A 19,336-nucleotide genomic window follows, 5' to 3' on the forward strand; every position below is an offset into this window, starting at 1 on the left:
GCAATCTGCTCAAACACAGCAATTCACAACCAATACAAAAGGAGTACCTCTTCAACCAAATCACCGCCCTGGCACTCAGCATAAGCGACAGTGATAACATCCCCAAACCCCCATCAGGTTGGTAAGAGTTACAGGTAAGCTGGAGGAGAAAGATCTACCCCTACCAAAGCCTGTCCTTATTCAGTGACTTATTCAACAAACAAACAGAGTACAGTTTCCTCTCTCCACCTATGTGGTTAAACCCAACATGTCGGAGTGACAGCTGAAGACCCATGGCAGAAGGACAGCCATAGAGAAAAAAAATCTTCCAGATATCATTCACTACCACTTGTTCACCTGGCTTTAAGCCTTCAACAGCCACAGTGGACTCTATTAAACTATTTCTGGACTGATCAAAGCCTTTTGTCTAGCCACCCAACAGCAGTGGATTCACCAAGATCATCCAGCCTTCAACTATGATGCAATCCAAATAATAACTCTCATTACTAAGGATAGTCTGTTGACTACACTGGAAGATGGGTTTAAAGAATGCCATAGGCGAAAGTGAGGACTGCAGCTGATGGAGATTAGAGTCAAGATTACAGCGGTGCTAGAAACGTACAGCAGGTCATCAGGATGAAGAGCTCCTGCCTGTCAATTTTTCTGCTCCTTGGATGCTGCCTGATCTGCTGTGCATTTCCAGCACCACTCTAATCTTAAAGAGCCCAATGTCAGCACTGACAAGGCTACTGCTTGATTCAAACGGTGTATGCACTAAATCAATAAACTTCCTAAAGGAGATGATAATTCAAAAGTAACTTTTAATTGAGAATTGGAGATGTAACAAATTTAGTTTAAACTGGCACCCTCGATAAACCAGCAAAAATTATATTCTTGAAACATCAGAAATTTACTGCATTACCACAGCTGAGGGTACGAATGAGAAGGCTCTCTGACAGCAAGTTTTATTTAAGGCAAAGTTTCATTATTATTTAAGTGATCTATGCTATAAGTCAAGTATAACAGTGATGCTTATCTCCTCTGCATTACATTGCTATTACTTAGTGAGTTTTTATATTGATTGTGTGGACTGCTTGATCTACTGGAATATTTGACTGACTAGCACATTCCTAGTCTCACTGGTGCTGATTAGTGAAAAGTTTGCAGTTTTCACAAAAGCCCAAAATCTGCATAAGTGGGGGAAAACAGCAGGAGAGCAGGGACTAATTGGTAGTTCTCACAAAAGGGCTGCTGAAGACATAATGGGCCAAATGCCCTGCTGCGGTGCAGTATCAGGTTATGATAGGCAGGTAACAATCAGCTCTTTGTAGGTTTGAGGCACAGAAAACTCACCAAAACCTATTTATGAAATGGGATTTGACAAGAGGCAAATTTAAGGTGAAAGAACTACTGAAGTTCAGCCATATATTTATTTAAGACTGTCAGCAGTGAACGCAGTGAACTGGGCAGTGTGCTCAGAGTCCACGTGAACTATGAGATAAGAGAGGGAATCAAAGTGCTTCCCATGTCTGCCGAGCAGCAACTCTCAAACTGCTGCTAATTACTTCAAACTCAAAAGGGAAAAAGCAGTTTTTCATAGTGCAAGGAGTGTGCCAAGAGCCATACTTTTCTCAGTATGCATCACATCTCGTCTGACTGTTAACGATACTTATGAGTTGTAAAATGTCAAGACATTGCAACGCCTGGCCTCAAGGTGCAATAATGCCATGCTTTTGAACAATGTAACAACAATCTGCGAATGTACTTCAGAGCAACTTGGTAATTTTGTTTGACAGACTCTGTTCCCACAGTGCACTATTATCCTGGCCCTTCAAAAGACCTGTAAAGTGGGAAAATGTTTGAGAATTCTGTTTTTCCCAGGGAAAAAAAAAGTTGCTCTCAGAAATTCAATTTAAAATTAGGAATAAACAGTTTGAGGCCAGGTTGCACAGTATTAAGAGTAATTCTAGTTTCATCTGATTCATGTTCGCGGTTGCAGGATTCAACTTTTAAATGCAATATATAGATATAAATTGTGATATTGTGAGTACAACTGTGAAGATTGATCTGAATGTCGATCAAATGAACTATTTATTAGTACCAGAAAACAGGAACCATGAAAGCTGTCAAATAGTCCTCTTATACCCAGCTGCTTCAAAATCTTTTAAGGCAGGGAATCCAACATTTCCACTTGGTTTGACATACACGAGTCAAGTTCCATGCAATGCATGGATGACTCGGTCTATTTCAGTGGGCAATGATCATGTCACTGCATGGCTGGGTGCTGCAAAATCAGTTCATCACTATCATCTCAGGTTTACAATGAATAGGCAATAAATGTGAAATTACGATTAGCGCCAACTGCCTTGGAAATAAATCCACAAAACACATGATCGTCACCATTAACTGAGGAGAGCAGCATAAAAACCAGAAATATCACCATCAAGCAGCTAAGAAAGAAAAATTAAACCCAACAAGTATCTTAGGATTCTTTTTGATCTTCAGCACATGGTGGGGAACATTTGCTAGAAATTTCATGTTCAAACCATAAGACAAATGTAGACTTATTTATAATACGAAGAGCAAAAACAACCCCAAAAGGTGACAGAAAAGAAAAGGTAGTACTTCAATCAACTTGACCATAACTGAAAAGCTCCAGGGACCTCTTCTTGGGGGCAAAGTGAAGGTTAGCAGAAAGATGGATGGATCCAGGTAGAGTTAAATAGTGGATGTCACAAAGTGATTGCAGAAAAACTATAGTTAACGTGTGAGCACAGTGCAAGACAGATGTTTGTAGCATACTATGACAGCAAATCTTTTAGCAGGAATAGCTACAGGTAGCAGCAGAGAAGGAGTAGGAGTATTTATGACATATTTCAATGTTTTCCTTTAAACAATGAAGTCTGTTGCAATTTTGTTTCTTCTTAAACTCAATGCCAAAATATACTTTTGGCATACACATCAGAAATATTCCAAGGAAGAACTCTTCCCTGTTGTTTATTGCCAATAAAGAAAACAATTCCACTCCACAATGTTAACCACAACATTGAAATGAAGCACCCATCATAAATTTGCTAAATTACAGAATAGTAAAATCACGACCTACAAAGGCTGTTCAAGTTTCCTTTATATTGGCAATGTTTCAGTTCAGACTATAATTCGGTTTTTCCTTCGTCAAAAAGAAGCTGGTGCCAACTCCTTCAAAGTAGTGGGACAAAATGAGCATTATATTCCAAAATGAGCATTAACGTTTTTTTAATAATAGCCTCAAAAAGGTAGGAGATGGATGCATAGGGCACAAAGAAATAAGAAAGAATGGGAACATAAGAAATAGAAGGAGTAAGCCTTTTGGCTCAAGTTTGCTCTGCTATTCAGTTTGATCATGGCTGACTCTCAACTTCTTCACCATTTTCACACATCATTTCCATGTCCCTGGATATCTTTTAATGCTTCTAATTTGCAGATCTTGAATATGTTCAATGACTGAACCTTCACAACCTTCTGGGATAAAGAATTCCAAAGAATCACTATCTTCAGTTATTCAAAATTTATTCATGGAATGTGGGCTTCACTGACTGGGCCTGCATTTATTGCCAAACCCTGGATGCTGAGATATTTGTATATCATTGACAGCCACAGGTGAAGTGCCAGAACATTGCAGTTTAGCAAACATGGTGCCACTATTTAAGGTGGTGGTAAGGAAAAGCCAGGGGACTACAGCCAAATTACTCTGCCAAGTTGTTGGAGGGATCCCTGAGAGACAGGATTTACATGCATTTGGAAAGGGAAGGACAGTTAGGGATAGTCAAATGGCTGTGCGCATGGGAAATCATGTCTCACTAACTTGATTGAGTTTTTTGAAGTAGTAACAAATAGGATTGATGAGGGCATGGCAGTGGACATGATCTGTCTGGACTTCAGTAAAGTGTTCGACAAGGTTCCACATGGTAGACTGCTTAATAAGGTTAGATCACGAGGAATACAGGGATAACTAGCCATTTGGATACAAAACTGGCTCGAAGGTGGGAGACAGAAAGTAGTGGTGGAGGATTGCGTTTCAGACTGGAGGACTGTGACCAGTAGTGTGCCACAAGGATCAGTACTGGGTCCACTGCTTTGTCATTTATAAATAATTTGGATGTGGTCACAGGAGGTATGGTTAGTTAAGGTTACAGATGACACCAAAATTGGTGTCATGGACAGCAAAGAAGGTTACCTCAGAGTACAACGGGACCTTGATCAGATGGGTTCAGGAGTGATAGCTAGAGTTTAATTTAGATAAATGTGAGGTGCTACATTTTGGAAAGCAAATCAGGGCAGGACCTATGCACTCAATGGCAAGGTTCTGGCAAATGTTACTGAACATAAAGACCTTGGATTCAGTTCCTTTAAAATAGATTTGCAAGTAGACAGGATAGTGAAAGCAGCATTTGGTATGCTTGCCTTTATTGGTTGGTGCACTGAGTGTAGGAGTTGGGAGGTTATGTTTCAGCTCAACAGGACATTGGTTCTGCCACTTTTGGAATACTGCTTGCAATTCTGCTCTCCCTGATATACGAAAGATGTTGGGAAACATGAAAAAAACATTCAGAAAAGATTGACCAATATGTTGCCAAGTTGGCGAATTTGAGCCATAGGGAGAGGCTGAATAGGTTGGGGCTATTTTCCCTGGAGCGGAGGCTGTGGAGTGACCTGAGAGATATGTAAAATGATGAGGGGCAAGGATAGGCTAAATAGGCAAGGTCTTTTCCCCAGGGTGGGGGACTTCAAAACTAGAGGGCATAGGTTTAAAGGAGACAGGGAAAGATTTAAAAGGAACTAAGGGGCAACTTTCTCATGCAGAGGGTAAAGTGGTTATGGAATGAGCTGCCAGAGGAAGTGGTGGAGGTTGGTACAGTTACAACATTCAAAAGGCTTCTGGATGGACATATGAATAGGAAGAGTGAGAGGGATCTGGGCCAAACACTGGCAAATGGGACTAAATTAATTCAGGCTATCTGGTCAGCATTAAGGAGTTGGACTGAAGGGTTTGTTTCCATGTTGTACATCTCTAGGGCTCTATGCCCTTGAGAAGGTGGTAGTGATCTGCCTTCTTGTGATGTAGGTACATCTACAATACCATACTAAAGGGAGAGAATTCCAGGGTTTTGACACAGGAATACTGAAGGAACAGCAATATATTTCCAAATCATAATGGTGTTGGCTTGGAGGGAGACTTGTGGATGGTGGTGTTACCATATATCTGCTACCTTTGGCCTTTAAGATGGAAGTGGTTATATGTTTAGAAGCTGCTGTCTAGGGAGACTTGGCGATTGTCCATCTCGGATACAAAGATACAAAACCTTAGACACAAAGTAAAAGCAGCTAAAAGTTCAACATTACAGTCATTCTCTAGCCCTGGGCCTGCAGTCGCTCCATGCTGGGCTTTCCCCATGTGACCTCAATCTGCTTTCTGCACTGGGCTCTCTCACACCCCCTGTGCTGTCTCACCACCGACAGCCGTTTGACAGAGTTGTTAACTCTTTTTGAGGCAACTTTGCTCAGGAGAAGGGGACAGAACGCTGTGAAGGTTCATTTAACTGCAAATCAGTTAGCAAATGGCAATTCAGGACATGGTCCACGGATTCTTAGAAAGCAGATCGGGGCAGCAAGGGGCTCAGGTGACTGTGGGTGGAGTTTGCACATTCTTCTTGCATCTGCATGGGTTTCCTCCTGGTGCTATGGTTTCTGTGATGATGTTGCGCCTTTAACAAGGTCAGGTTGTCCTTGATTTTTTTTCTCCAGGAGGTCGTAAAGACTCATGCTCCAAAAGACTGGGCTTCGATGGGCTTTAGGGTCAATTCAATATAGGTAACAGATAGTGCCTCAGGCAAAAGACTTTCAAGGTTTATTACAAAAACACTTGTACAATGAAAGGGAAGCGGCCAGTTCTCCCAGCTCAGCTTTCTCTGGTTTGGTTTAGTTTTTAGCACACTGGCTTTCAGAGAAAGCAATCGTTTTGAGGCTGCTAGCCAAAGAAACCGTTACATGGAAGGTGTTCCCTTCTGAATCTCAGTCAGCTCTCTTGTAAGACTCTATGTTTGATATTTACCAAGGATGTTGATGAGAATTGCTGCAGGAGTTGGGATAATCAGCTGGGTTTTCGGATAGGTTAAGTTATTCTATATTTTGTTCTCTTTGGTTTGTGTTTCATTCCGTAATCTTGCAAATAAATTCTATTTTGCTTAAAATTAATATCTACTTAAACCTGCTTAAAACAACTAGAAAGTTAGGGTCCGGGCTATTTTTGAAATACTTGGAGGGGGTCTGGCCTGCTCCACAACAGTTTCCTCCCACAGCCCAAAGATGTGTAGGCTAAAATGGGTTAGCCATGGGAAATGCAGGATTATGGGGATAGAGTAGGGTGGATCTGGGTGGGATGCTCTTTGGAGGGTTGGTGTGTAATAGCCTGCTTCCACACAGTGGCAATTCTATAATCTGCAGTGCATTCCATACACTGCTACTACTGCATAAACATTTACTCCTTCCACAGCCAATCAAGTTAGCTGCTGTGCCCTGGATGGTGTCAAGGAAGACTTCCTTCTCACCTCAGTCTTAAATGATATTTCTCATATGCTGAGACTGAGAATTTCCCTCGTTCAAAATCTTGCTCTCAAGCCCTCAAATCTTTGTAAAGCTTCTCTAATATACATGAAAAATAAGTTTCAGTTCATTTCTTTCATTTTTCATTAAAGTAGTAGACTAAACTCTCCCAATGAGTAATTCAAAACCAATATCAGGAGACAGTAATAGCCTCGGAATGAAGAATAAAAGAAAGGACTTGGAAATCCAATCTTTGAGCCTGCTCAATCCAACAGTGGGAGCATGGTTAATCTTTTATCTGAACTTTCTTTCTATATCTCTATTCCAAAAATACATTATTCTCAATTCTGAATAAGTTCAAATAATCGTTAAGGCGGCGTATGGTATGTGGGCTTTCATTAACAGAGGGATTGAGTTTAACAGTCACAAGGTTATGCTACAGCTCTATAAAGCCCTGGTTATAGCACACTTAGAATACTGTGTTCAGTTCTGGTTGCCTCATTATAGGAAGGATGTGGAAGCATTAGAGGGTAAAGAGAAGATTTACAAGGATGACTAGAGGACATATCTTACAAAGAAAGGTTGAGGGAACGAGGGCTTTTCTCAATGAAGCGAAGGACGGGGAGAGGTGACTCGATAGACATGTACAAGATGACGACATTTTTTCCCAGGGCGGAAATGGCTATCACTAGGGGGAAGAACGTTTAGGGGACGTGTCAGAGGTAGGTTTGTTACACAGAAAATGGTGGGTGCATGGAATACGCTGCCAGCAGTGGTAGTAGAGTCAAAATACATAAGGACATGTAAGTGACTCTTGGATAGGCACATGGCTGATAAAGTTTAGGGAGAAAGTGAGGACTGCAGATGCTGGAGATCAGAGCTGAAAATGTGTTGCTGAAAAAGCGCAGCAGGTCAGGCAGCATCCAAGGAACAGGAGAATCGACGTTTCGGGCATAAGCCCTTCTTCAGGAATGAGGAAATTGTGTCCAGCAGGCTAAGATAAAAGGTAGGGAGGAGGGACTTGGGGGAGGGACGTTGGGAATGCGATAGGTGGAGGGAGGTCAAGGTGAGGGTGATAGGCTGGAGTGGGGTGGGGGCGGAGAGGTCAGGAAGAAGATTGCAGGTTAGGAAGGCGGTGTAGGGTACATACATTAGTTTGCTCTTAGAGTAGGGCCAAAGGGCCTGTACTGTGCTATATTCTATGACTAAGCACGCATTTATTTAATGTCGGTCAGTCTGAAGAAAGAATTTCTCCTCACCGTAGCTCTAAATGGGAAATCCTAAGACCATGCCTCCTAGTTGTGGATTCTGCAACCAGAGTTCATCAGCATCTGAATAGGAAGCCCTCTAGATTTTTTAATAGAAATCTCATTGCTAAGCATCGGGAATAGTACATAGACCGAGGAAATATAGGTCTATTTCTCACACTTTCTTCACAGCCATTACGATAAATCAACACTTAGGTCGGAATACCAAAAGCTTCATCCTAAAAGGGAAGAATGACAACTCAGTTGAGAAAGAAACATTTACTTTGCAAATCAGAGGCTTTAGATCAGGAAGAAAATCAATCCAGCCTACAGCTGTCAGCTGAGCACAGAGAAGACTGGAGTTAGAAGAGTGTCCGTTTGTCCAAGCACCAACTAAGATGAGAGATTCCACGAAAGAAAAAGCCTGAAGGAGAGGTTAAAGAAAAGACTGAAGAAAAAAAAAACGTAACTACTTCTCATAATATCCTGGCGATTGCAGCCTGACTCCTGAGAAGTGAAAACGCCTTTCTCTTGCTGTTCTAAGTTCTCAGCTGTTCTGCCATAAAATTCTTCTAAATGTTTGGATGACTACAAGTACTGCACTCCGTTAACAAACACTCACTGCTAGCAAGCAAAATCAAAGATTTCTTACCTTGTTTCCAGCTTCATCTACTGAATTACTACCTGTAAAAAAAATGGAGGGAAGGGAGAAAAGGATAAAAATGTGCATTAATAATTAACCATGGAAAGCTTCAAAACACAAGGCAAGTTAGAATGAGGAATTATTTTAGACAGTTAAGAATACTATAACTCAATATGCATAATTGAAAATGAAATTCAGCTTCATCTTCATGCAAAAATAGTACCCATGAGTTTTTTTTTTGGAACAATTATATCTTGTATTCTAATTTTGCAGCCTTGGTCGTACTGGTACCATTAAAAAAAAGTGTCAGTTACCAGCAGTGGCTGGACTTTTTGTCATAATCATTATTCATTCTTTATTATTTCACGTTAATTTGCTCAAAATTGGATTTTAGTCTTCAAGAAGTGGAAGTTTTATGCCTTGCCATTGGATAAAGGCAGCCAACTCTCCCACCTGCCAGCACCCTCCAACCCCACCCTCTCAAAACTAGCATTGTAAGACTGCGGGCAGGTGGGGGGGAAAAGAGAGATTGAGTAGGGGAAAGAGATAAAAATCAATTTGACTACTGAAGTGTGCACATATTCAGGACAGCAACGTTGGGACCATTCTATACAGATTGTGACTACATCTGGCCTAGATCTGGCTCATCTGCCGTGTTGTCAAACATTAGAACCACATGCCAGTACTTGGCTGTCTAGGCTTATGTAGGAACAGCCGTCACTTAGGCAGGATATCTGGCTGTTGGTGTTGCAAAATTGCTCCCTCAATATGAATCAGCACCTTCAGAAGGGGAGGAAAAAGGAGGATTGTAAAATGGCAACGTCAGTATTGGAGGTATCTGTGTCACCTCTCAATGCGGAGATTAATTGGCTCAGCAGTTTTATGGGAAAGCAATATTTATGTGACACATTTTTAGTGCAAAGTAACAAATACAAACATGTGTCTAAGTGGCAAAAATAATTACTGCACAGCTTTTCTGATAATGCTGCCAAACACTTGTGCTTTTCTACATAAAGAAACGTGTTAATCAAAACAAACTGGCAATTTTGCAAAACAGCTCAGTCATAGGGACTCAACTGAGTTTGTCAACAAGAGACCACCCGTACCTTTTAAAAAGTAGTTTAAATTTCTTGTCTAGTGCCAAATTGGATAAACTCATCAGACCCTCCTGATACACAGACTATATTTTTGTGTATTTGAGGTAAGAGATGTCTTTGGTTTGTTGGATCAAGTCAAATGCCAATGTTTTTGTTTCTTTGATACCTTACTTTACAGAACCGAACTGCATTTGTGACAATATAGAAAGATACTTTTGATGAATATTTTGATTTAAAATTTTTTTTAAAAGATCAAGGTTGGTAAGAAGAAAACATTCCAGATTTACCCTGCCTGCTTTTATCTTGCGACACCTATTGGAACTCTGCATGGGGAGCACAAAGAGACTGATTTGGCTGTCAAGGAAGCAATTCTGTCATTAACTACCATACCAAGGCCTGTACATGAACAACCACCACTTGGCTGCATCCATCAACCAGAGCACTATAATTTTACAATGAGCAAATGTCACTGACCTAAGAGAGGAGTTTTGTTTAAAGAATTTGCTGACTGGACAGCATTTATTGCCTGTCCCTGACTGCCATTAAAAAGGTGCTGTCTTCTTGAACGACTGCAGTCCATGTAGGTTGACCCACAATGCTGTTAGAGGGAATTCCAGGATATTGATCCAATGACACTGGACGAACTGCAATATATTTCTAAGTCAAGATGGTAAGATGGTTGGAGGGGAACCTGAAGGTAGTGGTGTTCCCATATATCTGCTTCCCTTATTCTTCAAGATAGAAGTGGTGATGGGTTTTGAAGTTACTGTCTAAGGATATTTGGTGAATATCGTGTAGATAGTAGACTCTGCTGCTACTGAGCATTGGTGGAGGAGAGTGTGTGGATGCTTGTCCACATAGTGCCAATCAAGTAAGCGACTTTCTCCTGGATGGTGTCAAGCTCCTTGATTGATGTAGATGCTGCAGTATTCCTTCATACTCCTGACTTGGGCCTTTTAGATGAGGGATAAGCTTTGGGAATTCAAGAAGTGGTTTAGCTGCCGTAGTATTCCTAGCCTCTGACCAGCTCTTTAGCTACTGGGTTTATGTGGCAAGTCCAGATGAGTGTCTGGTCAACTGTAACCCCAAGGATACTGACGTGGGACATTCAGTGATGGCAACAGCACTGAATGTCAAGGGCAAGGTTAGACTTTTTTTTTAAAAACTGGAGATGACCACTACCTGTCATTTGTGTGGTATAATTTTACTTGTCAAAGGGTGAACATTGTATAGATCTTGTTGCGTTTAAACATGGACAGCTTCTGTATCTGAAGAGTTGCGAATGGAACTGAACATTGCACAATCACTGGTGAACATCCCTACTTCTAACCTTATGATGGAGGGAAGGTCATTGATGAAGCAATTGAAGATAGCTGGGTTTCTGACATTCCCCTGAAGCAGCTGTGCAGACATGTCCTGGACCTGAGATTTCTGATCACCAAAAACCATCTTCCTATGTGCCAGGTATGTATGACTCCTACCAGTCGAGAGTTTGCCCCTCTAGATACTCATTGATTCCTGTTTTGTTAGGATTCCTCAATGCCATACTTGGTCAAATTTAGTCTTGATGTCAAGGGTTGTCCCTCTCACCTCACCTCTGGAATTCAGCTCTTCTATCCATGTATGAACCAAGGCTGTAATGAGGTCAGGAGCTGAGTGGCTCTGACAGAACCCAAGCTGGGCATCACTGAGCAGGTTATTGCTGAGTAGGTTTTGCTTGATTGCACTGTTGATGACACTTGCCAGTTCACTGATCGAGAATAGACAGACAGGGTGTTAACTGTCCTGATTGGATTAACCCTTATAGGACATAACTGGTTAATTTGCCACATTGTTAGGTAGATTCCAATGTTGTAACTGTTCTGGAACAGCTTGGCTAGGGGATCAACAAATTCTGGAGTGCAAGCCTTCAGTGCTATTGCTGGAATATTGTCAAAGCCCATAAGTGTTTGCAGTATCCAGTACCTCCAACTGGTTTTTGATATATGGAGTGAATTGAATTGGCTGAAAACTGGTAAATATATGATGTCGGGGGACCACTGGAGGAGCCAGAGTTGGTCAAGATTTTAGTTGGAGATTGTTGCAAATATTTCAGCCTTATCTTTTGCACTGGTGTGTTGGGCTCTTCAATCATATTGAGGATGGGATATTTGTGGAGTTTCCTCCACCAGTGGATTTAGTTGTCCACTATCACTCACAATTAGATGTAACAAGACTGCAAAGCTTAGATCTGATCCATTGGTTATGGGATTGCTTAGCTTGATCACTTGTTACTTATGTTGTTTGGCATGCAAGGAGTCCTATTTGGTAGCTTAACCAGGTTGGCACCTCATTGGTGTGTGTGCATGGTGCTGTTCCTGACATGCCTTCCTGCACTCTCCATTGAACCAAGGCTGATCCCCTGGCTTGACAATGATGGCCGACTGGGGGAATATGCCAGGCCACAGATTGTTGATTGTGGAGTTGAATTCTAATGTGGTTGGCTCAGTGCCTCATGGATTCCCACTATTGAGTTGCCAGACCTGTTCTTAACCTGTCACATTTTGCACAGCGATAGTGCCACAAAACAGGAAGGCAGGACTTCATTTCCACAAGGACTGTGCAGTAGTCACTCTAAAAATAATGTCATCAACAGGTGCATCTGCAGCCAGCAGACTGGCAAGGATGAGCTAAACTATATTTTTCCCTTACCACCTACCACCAACTTGGTCTCGCATCTACATCTTCTAGGACCTAAGCAGTTTGATCAGTAGTGCTGCTGCTTAGCCACTCTTGTTGGTGGACATTGAAATCCCCTAGAGTACATTTTGCACCCATGCCACCCTCAGTGCTTCTGCCAAATTTTCAATATGGAAGAGCTCTAACTCATTAGCTAAGGGAGGATGGTACACAGTAAACAGCAAGCGCTTTCCTTGCCAATATTTAACCTGAAGCCATGAGACTTCTTGGGATACAGAGTTAATGTTTAGGACTTCCAGCTGCATACCACTGTATTGTCACTCCTGCAGGGTCTATCCTACCAGTGGGATAGGGCATATCCAAGGATGGCGATGGCAGCTTTAGTTATTTCTAAGTTACTTGTAAAAGACTCAATCCTTTTCTATAGTGTCAAGTGACTGCTGTGCTTGTTCTCCAGGAGCGAGAGCTCTAGTTCTTATCAGAGGTGGATAATGTGCAGATTATGCATCAGCAATGTAGCTGCCTAAGTAATTATCAGAAGGGTGAAGATTTGTATATAGCAAAATATAAACATGAATGGTTCTGCATCATTTTTGTCATGGTAAAATTCTAAATAAACAACTGACAATGAACTGGGTTTCCCAATCATAACATCACACTCATCAATTTAAAAGATTCTACAGGTACACAATCCTTTATCCGAAATTCTGAAATCAAAAAAGCTCCAAAATCTGAAATTTCTTCCCGTGGAGTGTGGGGTGTCATTTTGGCGTGCAACCAGGTGACCCAACTCCACACCCACTCGAACCATGTCACTCAGATATGACATGGTACATGGCCCAGCACTGGCAGGCATCAATTGCGTCTCAGCACTCATACTATTCACATTTGCGTCTGTTAGGTAACTTCTTTATTTCACTGTGAAAATGTCATTATTCCAAAATCTGAAAAATTCTGAATTCGAAAAAACTGGCCCCAAAGATTTTGGATAAAGAATTGTGTACCTGTATTTTAACTTCAAAATGTGAACTGCTCACACAAGATTTAAAGATCAACACCAAAGAGAGGAACTAAGTACAAAACTCGACATTCCTCACGAGTCACTAGATAGTAGTGATAGATACCTTCTCATTTTTTTCCCCCAACTCGTTTTATAATGAAACTGCATCAGCTCTGCCCCCAAACTCCCCCTACCCCACAACTTCCTCCAATCAACTGGCTACAGTCGGGTTCCCTGTGCAGAAAGGCAGTCTCTGTTCCAGCAAAACATGAATGTCAAAGAACATCACACGATGATAAAATCCCCAGTGTCACCATACCTATTCTCTGCAAATCCCTTATGACTTGTTTATAGTTTTGCTTGTAATCACACAATGATTAAGAAAAATACAGAAGAATCATATCTTCATTACATTGTTATTGTTGAGTACACTCTTTGTTTTTGTCATTTTTAATTTGGAACTACGAGTAGAGGTTGAGAATCAAACTTTTAACTTTGAGTTGCAGCTTCCTTTGGAAAGAATGAGACAGCAAACAAATTGGTGTTTGCTTATGAAAACGGGAAACAGTTGTACATTCATTACTGTCCTAAGAAAACTACAGACATTTTGGGACCATGGTGTTCTAGCATCAGGACTGGCAGTTGGTTGGATGCTGAATTGATAATTCCAGGGCAGACCAGTGCTGACCAGCCAATCAGAAGAATGTTGGTTAAAAAAAGAAAACAAAACACATTCTCACTGAGGTTTTGAAGCCATATGTGCTTTTCTCTCTCTGTTTGGTTTTCAGTGTAGCTGCAGGCTGTTGGTTGCTCAGGTGAGAAAATACTCCACTGTAAGAAGTGGATGAATAATCCTGGAAGGTTACTAGACCTGTTTGCATGAATTGGTGACTTTGGAATTCAAGCAAGACTGAATTGTTGACCTGACAAGGTGCAATTCTTTTTCTGCTTTTAATGTGTCCCTCCACTGTTTCCATCTGTCTAATCAGTCAGAGAGTGGGGTTTCTGGTTTAAGATTACACTTCAATCACAGATATTAAGTAAATTGCCTTGTTGTTTTTCCAAGTTCTGCTAAAAGTTATATTAATAAATTGTTAATTTCAATTTAAGCCATAACTTTGGTCTGATATTAATTATTCTTAAAGTATGGTTTAGAAAAACTGAGCGATTTTGATAGTCATTCAGTGTTTTAATTTTACCATGCTGCAAGGCCAGGTATAGGGAAGACTGATTTGGTTTGACTTACTATCCAATACTGTAATTGTGTATGTTCTTAATTTTTCTCGCGGATTAATGAATCCTGTATTTAACTTGCTTTTATGAGGTTTCTCAGATAAAAGCATCCTTCCCATCAAGCTCCATTTATTCACTTTGTTCCAGAAAGTGTAAGATGAACATCTAAATAGATTCTTCCCAGTTTCAGGAAACTGAGATAAGAGACCAGCAAGGTCTCAAGTTCAATTATCAGTTACACAGTTAGCATTCCATGGAGTTATTACAATTAGATTCTACATCCATGGAATGGGCTGAGCACGTGGTTGGTGATGGCAGGAAGCAAAATGTACACAAGTCCGAGAAGCAAGGTTGAGATTATAACAGACCTGGCTGTTTATCAAGAATATATTGTGTCAGCACAATAGTAGTGTTGGAGAAAGCACAGTTACCAGACTCTCAAATTCACTTGAAATATTCTATACTTTGCCCTCGGATAAGGAAGTCTCTTTGCTCCTGACGATTTGTAAAAGGTCAATTTAATAGAAATGCTTGCTCCTTTAGGTCTTCGTTAAGCTCCAAAGTCACGTACTCCAAGACCAATATCAACTGGGAAAACTTGCAGGGCTCTTGGGGAAAAGGTGGGGGAACCGACATGGGTTAGTCGCTCTTGTAGAGAGTCAGCATAGACATGATAGGTCAAATGGTCCCATTCTGTACTGTAATTGTTTGATGATTCCATCAACAGTTCCTCCATTCCTAAAAGCATCAATTTATGGTGTCCACAGTCATTAGGGTAGCAGAGGCCACATTTGCACTTTGTTCAAGTAAGTGTTAATGTGAGAATTTCACACACAAATACAAACCAATGACACAGGAAGAGGAGGAGTATAATGGGAGAGCTATCTCACTGGGTAATCCGTAAATCAGTTAGAAGCATTCTCACTTCCAAGCCAGAAGATAGTGAGTTCAAACCCTACAATGGGATTTGAACACAAAAAAATCAAGGCTGTCACACCAATGCAAAACAGAACCAAGGAAATGTGTGACTGCTGGAGATTCCATCCTTTGGATGGAGATTTTTTTTTAAAAACACAGGTCCCTCTGTTTCTTGGAGCTTCCTAATATGCAACTGTTCATGGAGTACTCTCGTCTCGTTACTAAAATGCATCACGTAACATTTATCAGGGTTAAATTTCAACTGCCACTTATCTGTCCATCTGACCAATCCAGTTAATGTTCCTGTGACCTGCCTTCCCCACTCTAACACCTATCCAATCTTCATGTCATCCACAAACTTATCACCAAACCTCACCCAATTCTCATAGGCATCCTTTATATATCATTAAAAATAAAGGGACCCAACAGCAATTCTTAAGGTACGCCACTAGATACCAGTCTTAAGCCACTCACACAGCTTTTACCATATTGGTCTCCTTCCATTAAGGTAATTTTGGATCCAAGATGCCATGTTACCTTGTGCTTTTACCTTCATTTTTAGTCTTTCATGTGGGACTGTGTCAAAGGCCATCCTGAAATCCACATAAATTACATCAAATGCACTACCCTCACCTACACGCTTGGTCAACACTGACACCTTAACCAGATTTGTTAAGCACAAATTCCCTCTGACAAAGATAAATCATGTTTCAAGAAGGTTCCAATCAATACAGGGCCAACCTACTAAACCTCTCCTCAAAAGTAAGCCCTTTCATATGTGGTATCAGCCCAGTGAACCATTTTTTAAGTTGTCTCCAACGTTTAAACATCTTTTAGATAAGAGGCCAAAGCTGTGTCTCAACGGTGTCCCAACTGGTGCCTTGTTGAGTTTTAGCAAACTCTGCCTACTTTTATTCTCCAGTCCCTTTGAAATAACAGAAATGGAGTATAAAAGTCAAAGAGTCTTATCCACTGAACTTGGATGCTAGCATTTTTTTTTGCAATTCATGGAGGAGGTCTCCCTTATCCCTCTGTTCTGTTGCTTTTGGCAATCCTTCTCCAGTTAAATAATATTCAAGTCCTCTATTCTTTCCCATATCATATTCTACCTGCCACATTAATGACCAGAGGCTCAGCCTGTCTCTATCCCTTTGCAGACTCTTTCTATCACCATCAACATTTGCCTTCTCTCCTATTTTTGTGTCAAGCATAACAACCTTGTCGAAGACATTAACATACAAGGTTATATAGTGACTGTACAGGATATTGGTTAGACCACTTTTGGAATATTGAGTGCAATTCTGTTGGAAGGATGTTGCGAAACTTGAAAGGGTTAGGAAATGATTTACTAGAACGTTGCCAGGATTGGAGGGTTTGAGCTATAGGGAGAGGCTGAACAGGCTGGGGCTATTGTCCCTGGAGTGGAGGCTAAGGGGTGACCTTACAGAGGATTTAAAAATCACAAGGGGCATAGATAAAATAAAGAGGTCTTTTCCCTGGGATAGGGGAGTCCAGAACTAGAGGGCAAAGTTGAGAGAGGAAAGATATAAACAGGACGTAAGGGACAACCTTTTCCCTGCAGAGGGTGGTGCATGTATGGAATGAGCTACCAGAGGAAGTGGTGGAGGCTGGTACAATTACAAGATTTAAAAGGCATCTGGATGGGTATATGAAAAGGAAGGGTTTAGAGGGATAGAACATAGCGCATTAGAGGCCCTTCGACCTTCAATGTTGTGCTGACCGGTGAACTATTCTCAGCTCGTCCCCCTACACTATCCCATCATCATCCATGTGCTTATCCAAGAATGGTTTAAAACCTCCCTAATGTGGCTGAGTTGATTACATTGGCAGGTAGGGCATTCCACACCCTTACCACTCTGAGTAAAGCATCTGCCTCTGACATCTGTCTTAAATCTATCACCCCTCAATTTGTGGTTATGCCCTTTGTACAAGCTGATGTCATCATCCTAGAAAAAGACTCTCACTGTCTCCCCTACTAATCCTCTGATCACCTTTTATGTCTCTATCAAATCCCCTCTCAGCCACCTTCTTTCCAACGAAAACAGACCCAAGTCTCTCAGCCTTTCCTCATAAGACCTTCCCTCCAATAACAGGTTAAAAATAGTTAACTGTTTTTGGTTTCTATCCCTTTTTAAATAAAAGAGGTTTTCTAAACCCCTGGGACTTTTTCAGAATCTAAAGGATTCTCCTAAGATTGCTATCAGTGCATCCACAAACTCTATGGCCACTTCCCTTAATATCTTAGGGACGTATTCCACCAGGTCAAGGGCAATTATCAGCCCCATTGGCTTCCCTAACACCTTTTCTTTCGTGATAGTAATAGTGCTTTGGGACATTCAGAAGTTGTGAAAGATCCTTAAAAATACAAGTTTTTCTTTTCTTATCTTAATGGTGCAAAGATCAAATCTGCAAGACAAAGAATGATTACACATAGGAAATTGGTAGGTGCCACATAAATACTGAGAAAAACTTTAGCTTCCGTATCTAAGAGCAGAATGCCAATGGAAAGATATTGTACTGCACAAATAAGCCTTCCAAAAAACCATTAGAGCGCGTGTGAGAGAGAGAGCAAGCGAGAGCGAGAGCGCAAGAAGAAAAAAAGAAAAAAGAAAAAACTCACATTGAGATAGATTAGATTAGATTCCCTACAGTGTGGAAACAGGCCCTTCAGCAGGAAACCCATGCAGACACAGGGAGAACAGGCAAAATCCACAAGGTCACCAGAGGCTGGAATTGAACCTGGGACCCTGGAGCTGTGAGGCAGCTGTGCTAACCACTGAGCCACCATGCCGCCCAATGTTAAAGGATTAATTTATTCTGCTGACGTTAAGAAATTGCATGTTCTGGGGGAAGTGTTTATCTGTCTTCCAGGCAGGACCTGACAATCTAATCATACTTTGTAAATGCTCCAGCCTTCAGGAACAGCCCGCCCCCGCGCCGCCTTCAGGAACAATAAATTGCAGCTGTGCACAGAGGTTCGCATAATGCAGTTGCATCAAGCATGTACAACATGAAGGTAGCATTGCAAACAAAATAATTATTTTTCACCAGGAAGAGAGAGTACTCAGTAGAATTGCTTGGATGATCCTGGATTATCATAGGAGCTTACTCTGCTTTATTATACTGCCTTTTGCCTCCATCATCAGTTGAAACCACTGGTCAAATAGAAGACCTCAAGACTGATTTTCCAGTGGATTTTCCCCATCGTTACAAACCCCCTCCTCCATTGAACCAAGCCAAACTAACACCTCTACACACATGCGTCATTTAGTAGCATTTAGAAATAGAAGCCAATTTGTCCTATCCTAACTGTAGTCTGGAACAAAATTTCCAAAAGTTGGTGGGGAAATAAAATTGAGACTGCAACACCTCCTTGGATAAATATAAAGTCAGATACCAGCTGAGGACACAGTTTTGCTTTGTTTTCATATCCATGGCTAGAGCAAACCATGCCTATAAATTAAAAGCACCAAATCAGTAAAAAAAAACTACTCAGACCAAGGTTCTAAAAGGATATAACTTCATTGGAGTGATCAAAATTGTGTTCTAATACCAGAGGTTAGTAATTAGACAGATTCTCATTCCCCTCCTTTCATTATGCAAATTCTGTCGCACTCAATTACTGCACTTGCTTTGCTTTGGCTTCCAGCTTTTCCAATTTTTTTTTTTAAAACTCCTGCATTATGGAGTTGGTTCTTTCATCTAGGTTTTCAACCTGCAGACTAACATCTCATTTGACATTACTATTACAGGGCCAAGATCAATAGTTTTGGAGCACAAGCTCAAATTGCTTCCTCCCCTTCTTCCAAATGGATCCTTAAATGATTTCCAGGCAAAAGTGCTGCTTCTCTCTGCTAAAGTTACATGCAAGTATAAAATTCTAATAGCATACGCTGAGTGCACAATTTGTCTTATGTAAGGAATCAGGAAACATTTT

At 41.1% G+C, this 19,336-nt stretch overlaps 1 protein-coding gene across 2 annotated transcripts in view; it reads right to left on the bottom strand.

The window, feature by feature from the left end:
- Positions 1-19,336, bottom strand: part of timm50 (translocase of inner mitochondrial membrane 50 homolog (S. cerevisiae)) — a 164,507-nt gene that overhangs the window by 114,051 nt on the left and 31,120 nt on the right. For both annotated transcript variants that reach the window (XM_072549212.1, XM_072549211.1), the window contains exon 2: positions 8,461-8,492. In XM_072549212.1, the coding sequence (XP_072405313.1) occupies positions 8,461-8,492 (32 nt within the window). The remainder of the gene's footprint in view (positions 1-8,460; positions 8,493-19,336) is intronic.

Source organism: Chiloscyllium punctatum, chromosome 29 (genome assembly GCF_047496795.1).
Source record: "Chiloscyllium punctatum isolate Juve2018m chromosome 29, sChiPun1.3, whole genome shotgun sequence".
Classification (NCBI taxonomy): Eukaryota; Metazoa; Chordata; class Chondrichthyes; order Orectolobiformes; family Hemiscylliidae; genus Chiloscyllium; species Chiloscyllium punctatum.